Source organism: Malaclemys terrapin, chromosome 13 (assembly GCF_027887155.1).
Source record: "Malaclemys terrapin pileata isolate rMalTer1 chromosome 13, rMalTer1.hap1, whole genome shotgun sequence".
Lineage (NCBI taxonomy): Eukaryota > Metazoa > Chordata > Testudines > Emydidae > Malaclemys > Malaclemys terrapin.
Genome location: NC_071517.1, coordinates 25,811,652 through 25,835,374, shown reverse-complemented (window position 1 = coordinate 25,835,374; position 23,723 = coordinate 25,811,652). Strand labels below are relative to the sequence as shown.

Genomic DNA, 23,723 nt, shown 5'->3' with positions numbered 1-23,723 from the left:
ATTTCAGGTGAGCTCCTAGTTCTGAGTGTGTGTGGTTTTTCCTCCAGCCAATTTTCAAACTTGGGTAACTAAAGTTAGGCCCGTAAATCTGTATTTAGAGGTGCCTAACACAGGTTTAGGTGTGGGCCCAAGGAACTGAAGTGTGAAAACTGAACTAAAATACCTCTCTTGACTGTTCCTCTATAGCAGGGGAGAGCTGCACATACAAAGTTCACCATCCCTTCTTTAGCCTGTTATTACCATAAAGCCCGAGGTTACATCAGGATGGAAGGTGTGTTGGTGGTTGTGTTTAGTTTTGATTTGGTTTAGATTGGTTTTCTATGGACACACTGAACTACCCCCTAAATTCTCCTCCCTCACTAGCCCCACAGGCTGAGATGAGGAGGATTTTTTTAACAATGTTCTGAGTGTTGGGTTCTTCTCTCTGTGAGAGCATAACTGATAGATAGACAGAGGTACACAGGGACAGGTTGTCTAGCCCCCATGTTAGCTCTTAACCATACTGTTCAGCTTTCTTCCTGCATACCACAGTTCCCCACTAGCCTTTGCAAAGTACTACTTTCCCACTGTGTTGCAAAATCATTTATAATAGCAGAGCTAAGGTGGGGAGTGAGTAGTAAAGACCTCTATACCTAAACAGACGGGCTGTCAAAAGCCACGCCTCTTGGGACATTATGATTGGTTGAGGAAAATGCAATTCTATGACTTGTCTAAAGAACAGCTTCTGATTGGCTCAGCCAAGAGGCATAGCTTGTCCAAGGCTGACTGTCCTGGAATTACTGGCTGATTGTTGGCAGCTGCCGGGGTAAGTGCCTTTCTTCTCTCTCTGCCTCTTGGTCAGTGACACAGGCTTTCTTCCTTTCCTGTTGTTTTAAAACTTTTCTGCAGTTTATCTGAGTTTATTTTCTTTTTGTTTCTGTAACAGGCTGAACAGCTTTTGCTTTTCTTGGCTGTTCTACAGCCTCTCTCACTTTGTGTTGTATTAAAACCTATCCCACTTTATTTTCTCTAAAACACATGTTCTGTTACTAATATTTAATACCTATATTTCTAAAAAAACTAAGTGCATAACATTCTTTTCTAAAAATGCATGTTCTATTTCTAATATTTAATGCCTTTATTTTAAAAAAATACATGCAATATACAAAAAGGCCTTTTAACATATATATGTTGTAACACTTTATTCCTCTGTTTACTAAACTTTATTTAAAATGTGTAAAAAGCCTATTTTTTTCTTAAAATCTTCAAAATGGCTGTAAATGTGAAAAAGCAAACACATAGGCAGTCCTAATGCTCCCCATAAAAATTCAAATGGCCACTATTGCAAAAGTGTATATGTCCAAAAATGAGATTGGAGAGTGGGCGTACACCAAAAATGGGGTGTGGAAACCTGTCAAAATGTATATGGTGATGACAGATATAGAGGTCTTTATTTTACATTGTTTCCCTTCAGACACTCAAGATTCCTCTTTATTGTTCTGGCTCATGTTGTTTAATGTTTATTGTTCTGCCTCATGTTGCTCACATAGTTTAATAGTCACAGGAATCTCATTGCAGTAACTTATTTTTCATCCATAAAATCTCCTCTTTTCTCCTAGACTGTGAAAGCACTAAACCACTTAAAAGAAAACTTGAAAATCATTCACAGAGGTAAGTCTGTAGGTTTCTCTTCTGCAAAGGAATTATCAATTATTTTTCCTCTTAACTACAAAAAATTAATTTCACAGAATTTCATGGTTAGTCCCTATTTTAAGTAAAAGTATAATTGTGAATTATCATTAAAATTAGTTTTATAAATATATCAAGTAAATATTTTAAATTCATAGTATTTTGTTTGTGAAGGTTTCAATCATTTTTCCATTCTCCCTTAACTTCTGAAGTGTGTAAATGCAGATAATGAGAACATACATCTATACAGAGTGCCTTTCATCCCAAAGGCGCCATAGTGTTTTACAAATTATATGATACTAATCTGTCATCTGCGAACTTGCTGAGGGTGCAATCCATCCCATCCTCCAGATCATTAATAAAGATGTTGAACAAAACTGGCCCCAGGACCAACCCCTGGGGCACTCCACTTGATACCAGCTGCCAACTAGACATCGAGCCGTTGATCACTACCAGTTGAGTCCGACAACCTAGTCAGCTTTCTATCCACCTTATAGTCCATTCATCCAGTCCATACTTTTTTAACTTGCTGGCAAGAATACTGTGGGTGACCATAACAAGACCTTTGCTAAAGTCAAGGTATATCACATCCACTGCTTTCCCCATATCCACAGAGCCAGTTATCTCGTCATAGAAGGTAATCAGGTTGGTCAGGCATGACTTGCCCTTGGTGAAGGTACTGCTCAGCCTATATGAGCTGTGAAGCATGCGGCCCTCTTGTACACATGCTGTAAAAAACCTTGGATGTGGCATGCCACAACCTTAGCTGCCACTAAACACAGGTTTTTTGCTAATTAAGAGCCAAACACAGTGACTAATGAGGCGTCTTCAGAAGGAACTTCAGAACCAGGACAGTCTCTGTATCTCCTCCTGCTTTCCCAGCCACTGCTCCCAACATAAACTGCCAGACATCTCTGTGATGGGGCTATGAGACAGTGATAGCTACTGCTTTTGGGAAATATGTGATGACATCACCATTGAACATCAATGTTAAGAGGCAGAGTTGACATTGAATGTTCAACCTTAGCTCTGATTTTCTGATGTCTGTGTCTGTCACTGTGCAGCCATGTGGCTGTTGAAATGGAGATCGCCAGCCACGACTTACCTGTTTCTCTCTTTCTTTCACTCACAGATATCAAACCTTCTAATATTCTTCTGGACAGAAATGGGAATATTAAACTCTGTGACTTTGGCATTAGTGGACAACTCGTGGACTCCATCGCAAAAACAAGAGATGCTGGGTGCAGACCATACATGGCAGTAAGTGGGATCTGACAGTGTTGTCAAGTGGGCTGGGATGGGCACGGGATATGGAGCCTTTTGCCTTCTAGCTCAGGCTAAAGTGAGGCCCAGCTCACTAGTGATTCCCACCCATTGGCTGAGTTGTGCCTCAGTTGAGTTCCCCAGGGGCGGGCATCCACATACCAGAAATAACAATCGCAAATCTAGAACGATCTGTCCTGCTGGCAGCCTCAATAGGGACACCAAGGACAAAACAGGCCACAGAGATCGGGCTCCCTTCTGGCCCTGAAGGTGAGACTCAAAGCTCATCTGCCATCTTACACTGCTGCTGTCTGGGCTGGCTGTTGTTCTGGGACAAAGCGAGAACTTCATGCTCCACCATCTTCAACCAGGACCAAATTTGCATGTGAAAATAAACAGCATGGCACAGAGAAGGAAACTCAGCAGGAAGTGTTTTTGTGTCTATAATGAACCTGTTTTTGTGAGGTTCTGTCATAATTAATACAAAGCAAAATCTTTCATAAGTATTGTGATTCAGTCAAACAGCCAAATTTCCAAATCGTACCCGGAAGATACAATTCTGGCGAGCAGCTGAATGGAAATGGCTCCATCTGTGTAGCAGTTTTTGAAGAGTCACTTCATTCCACCATTGTGATTTTCAAAGCAGTCAGTGGATTTAGGGACTTTTTCCGTTCCCTGGGCTGCTCTGAAAATCTCAATCCATATTTTTATTTGAACTATGGGATTGGGGGCTGGTTATGTGCATAGCTATTGCTCTTCTGAGATGAATGTAACACAGCCCAAGGGTCACACATAACTTTGCCTGCTTGTCTTTAAGCATTTTGAAAAAGCTCTTTCTTTAAATCTCTTCTTCTGACCGAGTCAGAAGGCAAGGATTTACATACAGTAGTGACTGAGGATTACACTGAAAGGAGGTTGCCTCAGCCAATCAGAATGTGGGGCTGTTCCTGATCCAAGTCTGACCATTTATTTACCCCCCAACTATTCGTCTCCCCTTCCTGCCTATTTATAAATCTCTTGAATGATACCATTGCTAGTATTGATCCCTGCGGTACACTCCATTATTAAACCCTGTCCTTTTGGCCATCACTGCTACTTTTGATTCCATACTGCATCCTTTCACCACACTGAATCCAGTGGGCTTCACACTGTGCTTTCTTGCAGTCATTCTTTGTCTAAATTAATTGTGTCCACTCGTTCATCCTCTTCCACCATCTCCTGGCATTCTGCACAGGTCACTGCTACCGAAGTTGTGCTGGTTTGTCCCTCTCGTTTTATACCCGGCTAGCTGTTCCGTAACTTGTTCTGTAATTATTTTCTGATCTCTTTTTTGTTATGTTGAAGTCAGTGGGCTTTTTTTTTTTACTTTTAAAGGTGGGTACAATGTTAGCGTAATCCAGGCCTCTGGTTTGGTCACTCTTGTTAAAGATATAAGGCATGTTTGTTGTATCTCTGCTGCCTCAGTTCCTTTATAACTTATGGACGGCTGGATGGATGCCTTCTCTCTCATTACTAGGTATGTTGGGAAGGATTCACATATACTTCTGTGTTCTCTGTCTAGCTCTCTCGGATCAGGTCAGGATGGAAGTTTCACATTTGTTGACTTTTTAAATGAGACAAAATGATTGACTATAGTTTGCATTGGTAAGACTTTCACGTGGTATGTAATTTGGGGGAGAGGCCAGCATGCTGGCATTGGGTGTGGCATGCTGGCACCTTTCCTTGTAGTCACTTGGTTCAGTGACCATTCGCTGAGGGGAAGGGGGAGTGTAATGGAAACATCAGGAATTTGGGCTGCATAGCCAATGTTCTGCATGATGGTAGAGGTGGGTTTACAATTATGCTCCTTAGCCTAGGCAGAGTTCAGGATCTGTGAGTGTTTCTGTGATCAAGCCTGTACTTCAGGGATTTGTAATTGGGAGCGGGTGTGCCAGCTCACATTTCATTCCTTTTTCCTTGTGGAAGGTAATTTAATGTAGAGCAACTGCAAGGCACCAGACTGCATCTCTGGAAACTGATGTCCTATAGATGTCAACTAAGTGGGTACAACAGGGGCCACAGCAATGTAAGCTTTCCCCAGAGGGGCCCTTTCTGAAGGTGGGAAGATGTTAGTTTCCACTTCCCACTCAGTCCTTGGTTTCTCTGCCAATTTTGGCCATTTTTGTGTTGTGGGCACCTGACCACAGGGGGAGGGAAGGACTGACACAGTCCTATGCATTGGAGCTAGGCCCCTGAAGAGCCAATGGACGTAACAACACTGGATGGCTACTGATGTTGACTGCCCGTGAGCCAGTGCTTTAGTGAGCAAGACTCCCTGTCCCATTATTAACCAGAGGCACTTGTTTTTTAAATTAAATTGTACGGGATTGAGGCTCTAAGGGCTAGATCCTCCTGTGCTGTCAGCCAGCCTAGTAGGTCCCTTGAAGTTAGCAGAGATATGTTGATTTACACCAGCAGAGGATCTGGGTCTGAGTTTCCAGTGCTGAAAAGGATTCTTTGCTTCTGTCTCTTTGGTTTTCCATGTGGCCATTGTATTGAAATGGAAAACACACTCTTGTCACGAGCAGAAACTTGTGTTTTGTTCTTACTTCTAGAAGAAAACCACATAGGAAATGCAAAACAAAGGAACAGTGGGCATCCAAATAGAGGCCCTTGAGGTTGCAGAGTTGAGACTTCATCTAGAGTGGTTCAGTTTGCAGCATGTTTCCATGAGTAGCGCATCGAGGTGGGCTGAGCTAAGAGCCCCCCATCATCACCAGGCTTCACTCTGCCTTTAGCCCTCAAGCTTCCCAGTGCTGGGTCTCCCTTGCTCTCATTTTCTGTGCGCGTTGCTCTGTTTACATTTGCCTAGGAGAGCTCTCTTTGGCCTCCCCTCCTGGGATGTTCATTGTCTTGCCTCTTGGAGTATTAAAATTAGCCCTATTCTCTTGTCAGTCGCAACAGAGCACAGGGTGCCTGGGCCATTCAACCTGGGATAAAAAGGTAAAGGGGCCACAATCAGTGCTTGGGGAAGAGTATCTGTCTGGGTTAGCTCCCTTTGTGCCCCTCAGGCACCATTCCCTGCTAGGGATTGCCCTGGTGTGGAGAGACGGGGCCAGTCTAGCCAGCTAATACACCACCTTCCCCATGGGCTCTGACTCACAGGTCAGGTTGGGGAGTGGCTGCACTACAGTGTATGTGGTCCCTAGGGCATCTCTGCCAGATGGTGCAAATTAGAGTAGTACCCAGGCATCTGTAGTCTATGCGTGGGCTGGAACTGGAACAGTTTGGCTTTCTGTTGCCCCACTTTTTCCTGCCCTTTCATGAGCTGCCTGGGGGGCTATGTGATGGGAAGCTGTTCTTTGCTAGTGGCTTCCCTAGGCTTGAGCTCCTGTCCTGCTCACGCTGGGATACCCAGCCTGACAGGGAGGCAGGTGATGGAGCAACCAGACTTCTCTCCTCCCACCCCAGTGATGTAGCAGGCCTCAGGGAAAGAATAGCAGCTGCTCAGAGCACTCTGGGCTCACTCTGGAACTGCTCCTGGGGTTTCAGAGACAGGCAGCTAGGGAGGCCGTGCCCCATGCTGCTTTTCCTGTTGATTTGTCCCCTTTGAGGACTGTAGTTTAGAGTCTTGAGGGCCACAGGTTCAAAACCCCATTCTTAAAGGGAACAAAGACATGTTTTTCTTAATTCCAATGAAACAATCCTATAGCAATCCTATATCAAGTATGAATTCTTGACAGACTGATCCAGTCATCACACTTCTGTTGAGAGGAAGGGTTTTTGACACCTGAATTAAGGTGGTGTTCATTTCTTCTTGCAAAGCTATCAAGGTCAGGGGACATGCAAGGGGATAGCGCACAGCGACAGATTTTGCAACAAGGGGGCAGGTGTAGCAATGTGAGAGGGAGCGACCTGGCTGGGGATGTGGATACAAAGCTGATTTTCTGCAGTTGGAAGTTGTATCTGTGACTTATCACATGCCCTTTGCTTTTGCCAACTAGTCTACACTATTAGACACTGCAGTGCAAGACGCATCAGAAATACCTCTGAGAGATAAATGAGACTAGGATTCATTACCTCTGTCTGGAGCAACTCATTTCTCCCCCAACAAGGGAAATCTTCCTGACCATATGGAAGCTCTGTCACTGCATTCAAATAGCTAACACTCTGGGTATGACAGAGTTCAGCACAAGCACCGAAAGAGGGAATTCCTAAGACTAGTAACAATGCTGCCTCTGTACTGTGCTTCACGTGAATCTCCATGTGCATGTATGTGGGAGAGACTTCATGGTGTCTGAGCTCTGCGATCCATTTGTACAGACAGAGCAGCAGCATTGGCTGCAGTGAGACTCTATATTTGATCTGCAGCAGCTTCACACTCCTGATCTGATGACCAGGTTCTCTTTGGGCTCAGTCGTTCACTTAACCGAGCAGTCAGGCTGTTTCTTGATCGTACATCATACAGTTAAATCCCCTCAGATGCTTTGGAATTAAATGATTGTTATTTCTCTGAAGTTGGGCAGTCAGAAATAGCTTTATGATTAAGTAAATGTTTTTTAACAGGAACTAAGACACGTGCAAATAGCCTCAGGGGGAGACATCCCAGTCCGAGTTTCATGGCATGGTTCCATGCGTCTGACACAAGCAGCGTAGAGAATAACTCCAGAGATTCCTGAGCTCTGAGCAAACCCTTTCTGTCAAAGGCATGCTGATGATGTCACCCGCATACTTTAGTGGTTTAGGCTGAGAACATACCTCTGCTTACTCATTCATAAACTAAAAATGTTGATGAGGTTAGCCCAGCGTGGGACCTCTCCTGTCTAAACTTAGCTCATTACATCACTTGGTGCATAGCCCACATTGAACAGCTTCCACTGCAGACAGTTAGGTCATGTCTGCACTTCAGTTGCCCCACATCTCTCTTTCTGTGGAAGAAAGCAGGAACGTTGTTTCCATCCTGTACATTTAGACATCTGGCTGTGGAGAGAATTTATACAAAACGAGCAAGACCTGTGACCAGCCACATGTGTAAGCAGGCCATTCAGCCCGAAGTGCCTTATCACTTAGGGCAAGGGGTGATCTTTGCAGAGAAAAGACGTTTCTCTGTCACTGGGAGTCAGGTGCAGAGTGTTTAAAAATTGGCTCCTAAGGACAGCTCCTCTACAAAGGCACTGCAAGTCAATAAACAGAGCCTATATTATTACGTGAACAGGAAGTATAGAGTTCTGATATGATTCACATTCCTTTTATGTGAATTAAGGCTGGGAAACAACCCAGCAGCATCCACATGATGTAGGCACATGGGTCCGTGCAGTTCCAGCTCCCAAACTGGCGGGACAATGACTGAGCCCAGATGAGCTGTTATTCACTGATACATAGGCAGTAGGAGGTTATATCTAAATACTGAGGTCATGGAGCACATGTTAGTGGGGATATTCACTACTGGTGAAGGTTCCTAAAGGGGAATAATGCCAGATTCAAAACCACAAACAGTGGGACATAAGGATTAATCCCACAGGAACATTGGCATTACACATCGGGCAGGATTAAGGGTACCTGGGCATGGCCTTGGTTACTACAGCTGGCTAGGGTTGGTTTCCTGGCTGAATGAGAGCAGGTGTGAGTGTGTGTGTGTGCGAGAGAGGGTGATGGATGTAGGTACATGCCTTTATGCTGTAGTTATTGGGTTCGTGGCTTTGAGTTTTTCATTGCTGTCCCTCAGCCACCTGAAATGTTTTCACAAAGTGGCTTTTATCATTGGATTGGCCTGTTCTTTAAAAAAAAAATATTGAAAATAGAGGGATGCAGAGAGTCAGTGTCAGGGAGACTTGACAGGGATCTCTGCAGGGAGGCTCCCCTCCTGTACAGGTGAGTTTACCCTGTGCAAGGTCGGTGTGTACCTGCTGTGTGTACAAAGACGGGTGAAGCTAGGCTGGCACTAAGGAGCTGTACAGCTCCACCAAGTGAATTGCATCAACCCAACTGGCCCCCGAGATGGGCCTCTGTGACGTCCTCACCCCATGGAAGCTGCTTGCTGGGTGACGTCAAGGGATGCAAGGCTCTAGGAAGTCACCGCCTCAGCACAACCTCAGGTACTGGGCTACATGACAGCTCCCAGCCCCCTACAATCATAGATTCATAGATTCTAAGACTGGAAGGGACCTCGAGAGGTCATCGAGTCCAGTCCCCTGCCCTCATGGCAGGACCAAATACTGTCTAGACCATCCCTGATAGACATTTATCTAACCTACTCTTGTGGAATCTCCATCTCTGGAGATATTTAACTTACCTAGGCAGTTTATTGCAGTGTTTAACCACCCTGACAGTTAGGAACTTTTCCCTAATGTCCAACCTAAACCTAGCTAGCTAGCTGGGGCTGTGTTAAGCTCTGTAAAGTCATTGGCGCATCACACCTCTATCTGCTGGGCTAATGTGTCAGTAGTGGCCATGGCTGTGATGATGTCACTGCTGCACCACAGTCTGGCTTGCTGGGCTGCTGTCCAGGCACTCAGGGCTCTGTAAAGGATAGCTAGCTCAGGTAATGTGAAGGCATACATCTCTCTTAAACTTAAGCTTACTTCTGAAGCTTCTCTTTGATAAGCTAAAAAGCTCGAGCTCCTTACATCTCTTACTCAGGTGGGTTTTCCAGACCTAGAATCATTCATGTGGATCTTTCCTGAACCCTTTCCAATTGTTAAACATCTTTTCTAAAACGTGCACACTAGAATTAGACACGGTATATGGCAGTGGTCTCACCAGTGCCATATACAGAGGTGATACTGTCTCCCTATTCCAACTAAATATTCCCTTGTTTATGCCTCCAAGGACCGTGTTAGCTCTCTTAGCCACAGTGTTGCACTGGGAGCTCATGTTCAGTTATTCACCATGACTCTTAAGTCCCCTTCAGAGTCCTTGCTCTCCACAGTACAATCCCCCATCCTGACCTACATGTTCTGGAGATATGGTGACAGAGAGCAAGTGTGAAAATCTGGGATGGGTGGGGGGCCCTGGCAGGAGATTGGCGCCTGGATGCCCACAGGGAGGCAGACGTGCCTGTCCAGAGACAGAAACATAGGCACCAAGGGAACTTTTACTGTAGAGTCTTACGCACTGAGTGAGTTTAGGTTCAGCTGGAGCTTTGTGCATTGCAGCGGTCCCAAAGGCAGGACTTCGGCACCTAAAACAGAATCAAAGGCATCTAGCTCCTTTTGTGCACCCAAGCCTTGGAGGGTATGTCTACACTGCAATTAAACGCCTGCGGCTGGCCCATGTTTGCACTCGGGCTCACATGGCTCAGGCTGCAAGGCTGTAAAATTGCAGTGCAGACATTTAGGCTTGGGCTGGAGCTCAGGCTCTGGGACCCCGTGACGGGGGAGGGTCCCAGAGCCCAGCTCTAACCTGAGCTTGAACATCTATACCACAATTAAAGAGCCCTGTAGCCTGAGCCCCGCAAGCCCGAGGCAGCTGACATGGGCCAGTTGTGAGTGTTTAATTGCAGTAAAGTCATACCCAGAGTCTAAGTCCCACTGGCTTCCAGTGAGTTCTAGGCTCCTAAGTGCCTAGATCACTTCTGAAAATGGAGCTTAGTTTCCTAAGTCACTTAGTTGCTTTTGAAATTTCAGCCTTTACTTCTTGTAGCAGTGAGTTCAACAAGTTAATTGTATTTCACATGAAATGTTTTTCTTATTGTCAGTATGACATTTGATGCTTTTCAAGTTCATTTAATATCCCCTTGCTTTTATATTTTGAGATCAAAGCAGTCCCAGTCTTTTCAGGCTCTTTTCCTAAAGAAGTTTTTCCAGGCCAGTAAATCATTTTCTTCTCCTGTCATTGGACCCCTCCCTCTGCTTCTTCTGCAGTCTTTTTGAAATGGAGTGAATAGAACTGAGTGATGCTAGTTACTCCTGGGAGAATTCTGCGCCAAAAAATTAAAAATTCTACACACAATATTTTAAAATTCTGCAAATGTTATTTGTCAAAATAAAACAATATAATCACACCAGTTTCAATTATTTTGGTAATTATTTCAAAATACCTGTCAGCAAGTATGTCTGTAACAATACAGACAACGACAAAGATTCCCCAAGGAGCAGAGAGCTAAAGAAACCCCTACGACAACTCAGTCCCTGTTTTTCTGTTATGCTTTCGTTGGTCGCCTCAGACTGGATGTGTCACACGTGCCAGCTGGGCACATCTTGGGGGAAAACTCTGCCCCTCGGTCTTTTAGTTGATTCTCATTGTTTTACTCTGCCCCCATAGGGTCACTATACAGAGGTTCGCAAATAGAGGACACTGCCGGGGGCAGGAGGAGCTGTAGGGGGTAAAGTTGGGGGGTGCTGGAGGGAGTGTGTGTGTGTACTGGGAGGGATATTTTGGGGATGCTGGAGGAGGTATTTGGGGGACCCTGGCCCCGACACCTGCACACCCTCCCCCAGAGTCCAGCCGTGGGACACCCCCAACCCAGATGCCCACAACCCCTCCCCCCAGAGCCCAGTTGCGGGGCCAGACACTTGTACGCCCCCCCTCCAAGCCCAGGGATCGAGACAGAGAGACAGCCTGATGCTGGATCTCAGGCTTGTATTGAATTTCCTTCACACTGCCTCCTTCCTTCAGGGCCTGCAGGGAACTTCAGCTGTTGGGAACCCTCCAGCTCCTTCTCCTCCTGGAAGTGACCTCTATTTGCAAGCTGGGGAGCCAGGCTCTGCGAGGTCCAGCAGCCCCTAGTGGCAGCCAGCTGCTCTGGAGCACCAATTGTGTGTGGGGGGAAATTCTGCACAGAACATTAATTCTGCACAAATTCTGCATTGCACAGTGGCGCAGAATTCCCACAGGAGTAGCTGCAGAATTCCCACAGGAGTAGCTTGTGTACTGTTGGCTATGAAACTGGTGTGCCTTAACCTTATCAGCTAGATGAGGCATTGGCTCAGGGGAACTTGAAACTGAGCACAAGAATCAATATGATGGCATACTGTGGATTTAAATAAAGGCATTGATCTGCCCACAGTGACACCCAACTGTCTTTCTAGTAAGAAGAACCCAGTAAGGTGTATGATCAGTGAAAATTCTTCCTTCCAGGATGCATTATGCTGCCTTTGTTAACACTGATTTTCACCTACACTCATGTTGCCCAATCACCCAACACTGTTAGGTTCCTCTGAAGTTCCTAGCTGTCTTTTCTAGTCCCAATCGACTGAAATAATATTGCACTGTCTACTTATTTTGCCAGCTCACTGCTCCCCACTTTTCCAGATCATTAATAAATAAACTTTGCTTTGGGGCACCTACTTCCTACTCTGTTTAGTCTCCAGTTTTCCTTGTAAAAGAAAGTTTTATGTGAGAAGTTTCTTACAGGAACAATGCATGGCTCAGCTTTAAAATAGTCCAGTATAAGGATGTTGCATTTGCATGAAGAGTGGGTGCTAGCATTTTTCCTAGACGCCCTGGCTAAACAACACAGTAATTTCCAAAACTAGTTAGTTATGGTTCTAAAAACTGTTTTCTTAGACATTGCATAATCCTGCCATCTGCATGTTCAGAACTATTGTCCCCTCTCTTTCTGTGGCTTTAGTCGGGAATCCTTGCAGGAGCTGAGTCATTTGGACAGTGACAAATGCATATCTTCAGTAGTTTCCCTGAAATCTCTCAAATGATGCTGTGATACAAGTGATAAAGCCATGTTAATGGTTAATTCCCAGGGGGCCCTAAATACTTTTGTTTTGACAGTTTCTAAACAGATAAACATTTAGTACAGGATCTGCGGTTAAAATAACAGCATAATGACCTAGCACACAGGCAGATGGGATGTTGATATCCCGTCTGTGTTAGAGTACTGCAGAGGTCTTGGAACCATTCAGCTTGGTGTTTACACCAGGGGAATCCATACTATGGCTTACAGCCAAATGAGGTGCAGATAATTGTACACTGAGACATACAGCAAGCCCCACAAACAGCTGTGTCCTGCAGGACTACAGTTCTTGGTATGCAGTGTTTCATTTTGATCTGATCATCTGTCAGAATCCTGGAAATCCCCAACCTTCAGTCTGAGCTGTCTTCAGCCATGTGCTAAATGTCTCTGAGAGGGCAGAGGAGGGAGTATCCCAGGAAGGAGGACAGCTTGCATCTCACACCCATCTGCTCCTGTTTTTACAAGGAAAGAAGGGTTAAAGTGCGCCATTCGCTTACAGATCTGCTCCTGCTTTTAAATGAGTACATTTTAGATCTTTATGGTGACTTCCCTTGCATTTACTGTCTGTCAATTTACAATAGCTGGTGGGTTAGGAAGAGAGGTGAGGTTTTTGTGCTATATAAAAAGATTGTTGAATTTACAGTGTGTGCAGTGTAATGTTCCTTGACTGTGTAACCACTAAGAATCAGAAGAACTCACGTTTTGAGGACTGCATTTTCCAATAATATATCTTAATTGCATAGTTATGTGCAACAAACCAACACTTTGTAGAGAGGTGTCTGTAACTTTACAGCTGGGTTACACATACAGATGCATATGTTTATATAAGCACTTGGTCCGGGAGGAAATGGGGTTGAAGAGGGAGCAACAGCTCTGCTAATTTTGAAGACAGAATGCTAGTCCTTCTGCTTAAATGGAGACTGTCAAATGGCAACAAGGTCTCATTTCAGAAGATATTCCCATGTTCGATATATCCAAACCCTGCTTCTTTACAGTGTCCATTGGATGACCTCTGCCTCTGCCTCAGCCTTTTCATTTCTTCACTCGCACTTGGCATTGGAAGGATCTCTATGAAGTCATCAGTGTTGTCTGAAGCTCTTTTTCTGGGTCCCTGGAGTGTAACTGCATTGAATCTTATTTCATTGGGAGTCCATATGGGAATTTCCCAGAATCTTTTCAGAGTAGCAGCCGTGTTAGTCTGTATCCGCAAAAAGAACAGGAGTACTTGTGGCACCTTAGAGACTAACAAATTTATTAGAGCATAAGCTTTCGTGGGCTACAGCTCTGTCCACATATCTATTCAAGTGACATCATCATAGGACCTAATCACATCAGCCATACCATCAGGGGCTCATTCACCTGCACATCTACCAATGTGATATATGCCATCATGTGCCAGCAATGCCCCTCTGCCATGTACATTGGCCAAACCGGACAGTCTCTACGCAAAAGAATTAATGGACACAAATCTGACATCAGGAATCATAATACTCAAAAACCAGTGGGAGAACACTTTAACCTGTCTGGTCATTCAATGACAGACCTGCGGGCGGCTGTTTTACAACAGAAAAACTTCAAAAACAGACTCCAACGAGAGACTGCTGAGCTGGAATTGATATGCAAACTAGATACAATCAATTTAGGATTCAATAAGGACTGGGAATGGCTGAGCCATTACAAACATTGAATCTATCTCCCCTTGTAAGTATTCTCACACTTCTTATCAAACTGTCTGTACTGGGCTATCTTGATTATCACTTCAAAAGTTTTTTTTCTCTTATTTAATTGGCCTCTCAGAGTTGGTAAGACAACTCCCACCTGTTCATGCTCTCTGTATGTGTGTATATATATCTCCTCAATATATGTTCCATTCTATATGCATCCGAAGAAGTGAGCTGTAGCACACGAAAGCTTATACTCTAATAAATTTGTTAGTCTCTAAGGTGCCACAAGTACTCCTGTTCTTTTTCCAGTATCTTTTATCATCCTTATTGAGATACAATTTATTTTGGCCATTTGACAGCAGTCTTCCATCCAGTTTTCCCTGTAACTGTGCCACAAGTCACTAACTCATTAGAGTAACGTGTGATCTCTTTCTTTCCAGGAGGCTCCTTTTTGGTGTAAGTCTCTTCCATGGCTGTTTGTTTCTCTGTCCTGTAGGGAGAAGAGTGTCTATGACTTTATCACTGTTTCTCTTCTGCTCTTCTTTAATGCCACATTCTTTCATCTTCTAGTTGTTGATTGCAGTTTCAGTTTTCTGTGTCTTTCTGAATCTTTTGGGCTAATGTTCCTAATACCTTCTTGATAAAGTTTTATTCCTTTTTATCTTTCAGAGACTTTTACTTCTGATCAGGCCTCTCCATGTTTTCTTCCAGAGCAGGGAGCAACTTGAGTTGATGTTCTTCATGCACTTGATTTATAAGCAGGAGGATTGTGTATGCTCTATATCAGTCTACCTTGGGTGCTCCAATAGCCATTCTTTTAAAGAGTGTTTGCTTCTCACATGGGAATGTCTTCTCATGTATTGGAGCATCTGAGTGTCGAGATGCTCTGCTCTGCCAAGGACTCATCTCTGTGCAGAGGCCTGTTCGTTAGTTATTGAGGTTTTTGGATGATCTCTGTTAATCAGTTCCTTCCTCCCTTAATCATTATGTTGCAGTATGCACCTTACTCCCACTCAGCTCCAGACTCCCTCTTCATGTTTTCTCTTGCTCTGTCACGCACTCTCCATCTCTCAGCTTCAGAATTCAGAGGTATAAAATGATTCAGTAAAAGAACTTACTTTTCTCAGACAGTTTCTGAAAGAAGAGGCTGTTTTGTGTTTGTTTTTCTCCATTTTTTGGAAAAGGAATGAAGAATGATATTAGCAATTTTTGTCTTCCAGTTTAATTTCTTTCCCCAGTAAAATAATGGAACAAATATTAAGAGACAAAAATCATTAAGCGCACAGATAATAATGGAGCCGTAAGCAGCATGATTTTATGAAGAACTAATCTGGACAAACATGATTGCCTCTTGGCTGAATTACAAAAGAATGCGTGAAGGGCTTGTGGGCGAAACACCAGAGTTAGATATTAGTAAAGCCTTTCACATGGTGCCTCGTGGAAACTTAATTGAAAAATTAATTAAAATTGATTTAGATTGAAACAGTGTCATGTCATTGAAAGCTGTCTGACAAATCATAAGCAAATAAATAGCAAAGTATTGAGTCTGGGAGAGTGTTCAGTAAGGCATTGCTGTTAGGTCCAGTCTCATTTAATATATATAACCACTATTATCTAGAAATGGAAGTAAAAACGTTAATGAACTTTGGCAGGAGTTAGTGAATTAGGTAGTGCTATGAGCACTAGTTAGGACAGAAGAATAATACAAAGGCCCTAAGAGAGGCTACCAACATTGGAAATGCAGCTATCATATCTCAAACACAGAGCTGCTAGATATTGGGGTAAGCACCAGCAGTGCAAATTGCTATTTCCCCTCTCTGTGCTCAAGGTTTGAACCCGTGTAGCTATGTTGCAGCTGCAGCTGGACTCTGGAAAATAGTCTATGTAGACAAGGCTGCAGCACGTCAAGGTGAGGGAGGGATCTGGAAGTGGCAATGGCTGAGACACACCCACACGTGACAGTGGGCTGCAAATAAGAAATGGGTTAGTAGTGGGATAAGGCAGCAAAAAATGTTTTCGAACTACACAGGTGTCATATCATGGGCCGGGGTGTTGGTGTTCCCCCCATTCCCCTGTATTAGAGGAACTCACACTGTGGTCCATGGGGCACTTGCCAGTGGCCTGTGGAGATCTGGCTGGTCACATGGTGCTGGCTCCTTCCCTTTCATGATTTCATAGCAATTAAAGCAGAAGGGGCCATTAGAGAATCTATTCCGACCTCCTGTATATCACAAGCCTTTACATTTCACCAAGATGGTTGGTTGGTAGTCCATCGCTGACGATGATGACGATATTGTCACAGTTCTCGTCTATGGCTACGCATATGACTCGAAGTCTGAATCCTGATGCACAGAGTCGGCCGCACTGAGGGCATGGGAAGTCTGTATTTATGATGTTTGATGATGCAGGTCTGTGGCACCTTTCACGGGCAGCCTGGAGATGAATTTGTCAATCCTGCTCAGACCCGTTATATGCTGATCATGTCAGAGATCATCAGTGTGTCCTATTCTGAGCCATTTGCTCAAGTTCTTTATGATTGATGACAGGTTACTGAAGACTGCTCTTCAGATTATCTTTGAAGCGCCTGTATGGACAACCCTTCTTTCTTTTGCCCTGACTCAGCTCCCAATACAAGATCTGTTTTGGGAGACAGTGGTCTTCCATTCTGATGACATGTCCAGTCCACCTAAGTTGTGCTCTCAGTAACATTTCCTCACCACTGGTTGTGTTTGCTCCTTCGAGGACCTTAATATTGGTCACTCTGTCCTGCCAGCAAATGCTCATTATTGAACTTAATGTGACATCTATAAAGAGTCCACATCTCAGATCCATACAGGAGAGATGTTAGAACCACTGCACTATAGATCTTCAATTTGGCAGAGAGACTAATGTTGTGTTGGTTAAGGACTTTTGTTCGGAGTTGGATGAGGGCCTGGCTGGCTTTACTAATTCTGGAGGAAATTTCTTTATCAAGGGAACCAGCACTTGAGATAGTGCTGCCCAAAAACTTGAACTGATCCACATTTTTCAGCTGTGTGCCTTGGATGAAGATGGCTGGTGCTAGGGCATTGGAATGAGGTGCTGTTTGGAACAAGACCTCTGTCTTCCCGAGACTGATGGTGAGGCCAAATGGCTAGGATGCTTCAGAAAAATCTATCAACAATGACCTGAAGGTCTTCGTGTCTATGAGCCATCAAGGCGCAGTCATCTGCAAAAAGTGCCTTGGCGAGAAGTCTCTCCAGCGTCTTGGTCTTAGAATTGAATCTTCGAAGATCAAAGAGGGAGCCATCAAGTCGATAGCGGATGTATATCCCTTGATCCAAGTCCCTTGTGGCATAGCTGAGGAACAAGTTGAACAGCACTGGAACAAGTATGCAGCCTTGCTTCACTCCATTCGAGATTTCGAACACGTCAGAAAAGTCACCACTGGTGAGCACTTGCACTGTCATGTGGTCATGAAACAGAGTGATGATTTATATGAACCTTCTTGCGCAGCCCAGTTTATGTAGAATAGCCCATAGACTGACTCTGTTCACCGTATCAAAAGCTTTGGTCAAATCGATGAAAACTGCATACCGGTCCATGTTCTGCTCTAAACATTTTTCCTGGACCTGCCTTACAACAAAGATCATGTACACAGTACTATGACCTGGTCTGAAACCACACTGGGCTTCTGGCAGATTCTCCTCAGATATGTTTGTAATGAGTCTGTTCAAATAGAATGTGAGCTAGTATTTTCCCTGCTGTACAGAGGAGAGCAATGCCTCTGTAGATTCCGCAGTCAGCTTTCCTGACTTTGTTTTTTAACAGTAATACAATAATAGCATCTTTGAAGTCTTGTGGCATTTCTTCTTCCTCCCAAATGCTACTTAAGATGTCATGAAATACCTGGATGGCCTCGGGGCCTGATACTTTATACTGTTCTGCTGGAATACATCCTTTTCAGAGCCTTTGCCAGAGTTCAGTATTTGATGGCTTTCATAACTTCCTCAACTGATGGAGGGAGATCGAGATCCTCTTTGATGGGTTTCTCAGGTGAATGACACGCAAATCAATTGTGGATGGTCTATTGAGTAGACTATTGAAGTGTTCAGCCCATCTCTGTACCATTCCCTCCTTGTCTTTGATGAGGGTTGTGCCATCTGCCAACTTCAAGGGGGCTGTGCCTGATTTAGATGGTCCGTAGACTGCTCTGAGAGAGTCAAAGAACATCTTTGCATTGTTTGGATCTGCATAATGCCGAACTTCTGCAACTTTCCTCTCCCACCATTCATCCTGCATTCTCCTCAGTTAAGACTGAGCCTTGCTCTGTAGGTACTTAAACCTATCTTTCTTTGATGGAAATTGATATGGTGAGATATGCCCATAGGATCCCAGCAGGCGAACCATGCCCCATGCTGCAGAGGAAGGCAAAACACTCCCAAGGTCACAGCCAATCTGACTGGGGGAAAATTCTTTCCTGACCCCAGTCTGCTGGTCAGTATGATCCTGAACATGTGAACAAGACACACCAGCCAGGCATGTAAAAATGAAGATTCTTCTTCAAGTGTTGGTCTCTATGTGTATTGCACACATGAATATGCATGCACACCATATGCCAGAGTCCAGAGATTTCTAGCAAATAGTATCCATTGGTCTGCAAATGCGCAGTTCTCTTCATGCTCTGAACCGAGGGTATAAAAGGTGGTGCGGACCAATGCCTCTCCAGTTCCTTCTTACCAATGCACAGCCTTGTGTGTCCATAGCTCCCTCAACTTAAACCATAAAAATATATTGTAAATAGTTCTTAGTATTGATAGTTTTTAGTGTGTAGCATAGTTAGTATAGCTGCGTTAGTTTTTCCCTGCCTTGGGGAGTTTTTTCCCCACAGACAAGTACTGTCCCCAGAATCCCGGGATTTAAGAACTGCATGCCCTGCCCCCGCTCCTTTTCAGTGAGCGACAAACACCAGTGCTACCTTTACTGCCTTGGTGAGGCTCACTTCTTACTAATTGCAGTGTCTGTCGCTCCTCCCTCCTTGAACCCATGAGGACTGAGAGCTCTGCTAAGAGAACATCTCATGGAGAAGGCCATGAGCCCCCACTCAGATCTGGGCCAGGGAGGCCATCATGTACACCAAACTAAGCCCTCTGAGCACGAGCTCAAGAGCTGAGTCTACAACTCTAAGCCTAATGAATCCCTTCTCAGGGCTTCTGATGAGAGTAAGGGGCACACTCACAAGCACAAGGACAGATCCTCTTCAAAATCTGCTCCCAGAAGAAAGGATCCCTCTCAGACTCTGTCCATGTCGGGTGAGTCCTCACACTAAGAACTTAGATATACTTAAACCTCCTCATAGAATCATAGAAGATTAGGGTTGGAAGAGACCTCAGGAGGTCATCTAGTACAACCCCCTGCTCAAAGTAGGACCAACCCCAACTAAATTATCCCAGCCAGGGCTTTGTCAAGCCGGGTCTTAAAAACGTCTAAGGATGGAGATTCCACTACCTCCCTAGGTAAACCATTCCAGTGCTTCACCACCCTCCTAGTGAAATATGGTTTATAACCTGTCCTTTAAATCAGCTTCTGTATTCAATGACTGGAAGATAGCTAATGTAATGCCAATATTTAAAAAGGGCTGTAGAGGTGATCCTGGCAGTTACAGACCCGGTAAGTCTAATGTCAGTACCGGGCAAATTAGTTGAAACAATAGTTAAGAATAAAATTGTCAGACACATAGAAGAACATAAATTGTTGGGCAAAAGTCAACATGGTTTCTGTAAAGGGAAATCATATCTTACTAATCTATTAGAGTTCTTTAAAGGGGTCATTAAACATGTGGACAAGGGGGATCCAGTGGACATAGTGTACTTAGGTTTCCAGAAAGCCTTTGACAAGGTCCCTCACCAAAGGCTCTTATGTAAATTAAGTTGTCATGGGATAAGAGGGAAGATCTTTTCGTGGACTGAGAACTGGTTAATAGACAGGGAACAAAGGGTAGGAATAAATGGGAAAATTTTCAGAATGGAGAGGGGTAACTAGTGGTGTTCCCCAAGGGTCAGTCCTAGGACCAATCCTATTCAACTTATCCATAAATGATCTGGAGAAAGGGGTAAACAGTGAGGTGACAAAGTTTGCAGACAATATTAAACTGCCCAAGATAGTTAAGACCAAAGCAGACTGTGAAGAACTTCAAAAAGATCTCACAAAACTAAGTGATTAGGGGGAGGGATAGCTCAGTGGTTTGAGCATTGGCCTGCTAAACCCAGGGTTGTGAGTTCAATCCTTGAGGGGGCCACTTAGGGATCTGGGGCAAAAATCAGTACTTGGTCCTGCTAGTGAAGGCAGGGGGCTGGACTCAATGACCTTTCAAGATCCCTTCTAGTTCTAGGAGATAGGATATCTCCACTAATTTATTTATTTAACAAAATGCCAAAGAAATTTAATGTGAATAAAGGTAAAGTAATGCAAATTGGAAAAAAATAACCCCAACTATACATACAATATGATGGGGGCTAATTTAGCTACAGCTAATCAGGAAAGAGATCGTGGAGTCATCGTGGATCGTTTCTGAAGACGTCCACGCAGTGTGCAGCAGCAGTCAAAAAAGCAAACAGGATGTTAGGAATCATTAAAAAAGGGATAGAGAATAAGACAAAGAATATCTTATTGCCCTGTGTGGCAGTGCGAGGCTCACTGGTGCGGCGCCTCCTGCTGGTCGTCCTGGGAATGAGCTCTTCCAGCTTGGAGCCTCCCGGACCTTGGTGCCCTTTTACGCGGGGGTTCTGCCCCCAGCAGTAACCCACAATCTGGGTCTCCCCACCCAGGGGAACCCCCAACCCTCTATCCCCACCTTGCCTCAGTGGCTACTGCCAGTTTCCATTTAGCCCCTGCTCACTGGGGCAGACGGCAGTCTGTAAACCACTCATCATCGGCAAGGGGGCTTGGACCAGCTGCCTCTGCCTATTCCTGGCTGCCCCTCTACAGCCCTAATACCCTTTTGTGGGCCCTTAACTCGGCCTGCAGCCTGGAGCTTTGCTAGGCTGGAACTCCCCAGCTCCCTCTGCCCTTCCCCAGCACTGCTCCACCCTAGGTACCTGCCTCAGCTTCCCAGGCAACCAGGGCCTTCTCTCTCAATGAAGCTAGAGAGAGTGTCTGTTTCTGGCCCACAGCCCTCTTATAAGGGTCAGTTGGGCCCTGATTAAGCTGACCACAGCTGTGGCTGCTTTCCCAATCAGCTGCATCCCTCTCCAGGGCTACTTTATCCCCTTCGGGCAGGAATGGGGTGACCACCCCGCTACACCCTGATATAAATCCATGGTATGCTCATATCTTGAATACTGCGTACAGATGTGGTCTCCTCATCTCAAAAAAGATATACTGGCATTAGAAAAGGTTCAGAGAAGGGCAACTAAAATGATTAGGGGTTTGGAACGGGTCCCATATGAGGAGAGATTAAAGAGGCTAGGACTTTTCAGCTTGGAAAAGAGGAGACTATGGGGGGATATGATAGAGGTATATAAAATCATGAATGGTGTGGAGAAAGTGAATAAGGAAAAGTTATTTACTTGTTCCCATAATATAAGAAGTAGGGGCTACCAAATAAAAGGTTTAAAACAAATAAAAGGAAGTTCTTCACACAGCACACAGTCAACCTGTGGAACTCCTTGCCTGAGGAGGTTGTGAAGGCTAGAACTATAACAGGGTTTAAAAGAGAACTAGATAAAAATTCATGGAGGTTAAGTCCATTAATGGCTATTAGCCAGGATGGGTAAGGAATGGTGTCCCTAGCCTATGTTTGTCAGAGGGTGGAACTGCATGGCAGGAGAGAGATCACTTGATCATTACCTGTTAGGTTCACTCCCTCTGGGGCACCTGGCATTGGCCACTGTTGGCAGACAGGATACTGGGCTGGATGGGCCTTTGGTCTGACCAAGTATGGTCATTGTTATGTTCTTATGTCTTCCCATCAACATCTGACCATTTGTGGATCTATTGACTCAAGAGAATGGCATGACCAGACACTCCAACACAGGCCCTCTTCATTTCACAGCCTGGTAATTGGATGGGGTGTCAGACCTAGAGCATTTGTATTTGGTATCTAGTCAATCTATTCTCAATCAAACAGAAAGATTTCCACCAGAAAATTCTATCTGACTAAATGGAAACATTTCTCCATCTGAATACAACAGAATCAGTTATCCCCACAACCAGCAGGAATTCCTGGTATTTTAGACTACCTACTCACTCTCAAGACATTGAACCTTTCCATTAGCTTGCTACCGGTCCATTTTGAACTAATCAATGCCTTTCATCACACAGTTGAGGGTTATACTGTTTTTACTCTTCCAACAAGAACCAAATTCCTGGAGGGGCTCATTAGAATTTCCCCACCGGTGGAGAAATCAACACCACAAGGGATCTTAATCTTGTTCTTTCAGTACTTACCAGACATCCCTTTGAACGGCTAGCCACCTGCTCCATGTCCTGCCTTTCCATGAAGGTTGCCTTCCTAGTCACTATCACATCAACCAGAAGGGTAAGCGATCTGGGGGCTCTCATAGCAGATTTGTCTTATACCACATTTCATAAGGAGGTTTCCCTTCATCTCCCATCTGAAATTCATCCCTAAGGTAATTTCTGAGTTTCACATGGATCAACCTATTCATTTACCAGTATTCTTTCCAAAACCTCATGCTTTTGATGACAAGAGAAAATTTCACATTCTCAATATCTGATGGACTTTGATATTCTATCTGTAGAGAACTAAACCAATTAGAAAGATGCCTAGACTAGGACACCTTAGCAGAGCAATCCAAAGAACAAGCATTATCTCCTCAGAGACTCTCTAAGTGATCTCCAGCTTCATCATTCTTTGTTACCAGCTGGTGCATATTCCTCCCCACAATGGCGAGAGTCCACTTCACTGTGACAAGTGACTTCTGCAGCATGACTTCGAGATGTACCTTCATTGGACATATGTAGGGCAGCTACATGAAGCTCTATTCATACTTTGACGAAACTTTACACAGTATTCCAGATCTCTTTTGCAGCTGCAACTGTGGGGACAGCAGTATTATATATATCTGTACTATCTGCATCCTTGCACCCCCTTCTGTTTGACTATTGCTTACCAATCGCCCACATATAGAATACATATAGGGACCACGCATCTTGAAGAACCTCCAGTTATAGATAAGGAACCTCCATTTCTTCTTCAAGTGCTGGTCCCTATCTGTTTTCTTCTACTACTACTACTGTACTCTTCTGCTGTGGACCATGATTGCATTCGCAGTAAGAGGAGGAACTGGAGAAGTGGCAGTCTGCACTGCCCCATATACCCTCGGGTTAGAGCACAAGGAGAATAACTTTGCATGTGCCGACCAATGGATACTACTTACTATAAATCTCTGGACTCAGGCACATATGTGCATATGTACCCACGTGTGAATACACAGGGACTACACATCTTGAAGTACTTC

General features: G+C 44.5%; 1 protein-coding gene across 8 annotated transcripts in view; it reads left to right on the top strand.

Moving 5' to 3' along the window:
* MAP2K4 (mitogen-activated protein kinase kinase 4) overlaps positions 1-23,723 on the top strand; it is a 168,962-nt gene that overhangs the window by 130,896 nt on the left and 14,343 nt on the right. For all 8 annotated transcript variants that reach the window (XM_054047059.1, XM_054047060.1, XM_054047061.1 and 5 more), the window contains 2 exons: positions 1,599-1,650; positions 2,801-2,928. In XM_054047059.1, the coding sequence (XP_053903034.1) occupies positions 1,599-1,650; positions 2,801-2,928 (180 nt within the window). The remainder of the gene's footprint in view (positions 1-1,598; positions 1,651-2,800; positions 2,929-23,723) is intronic.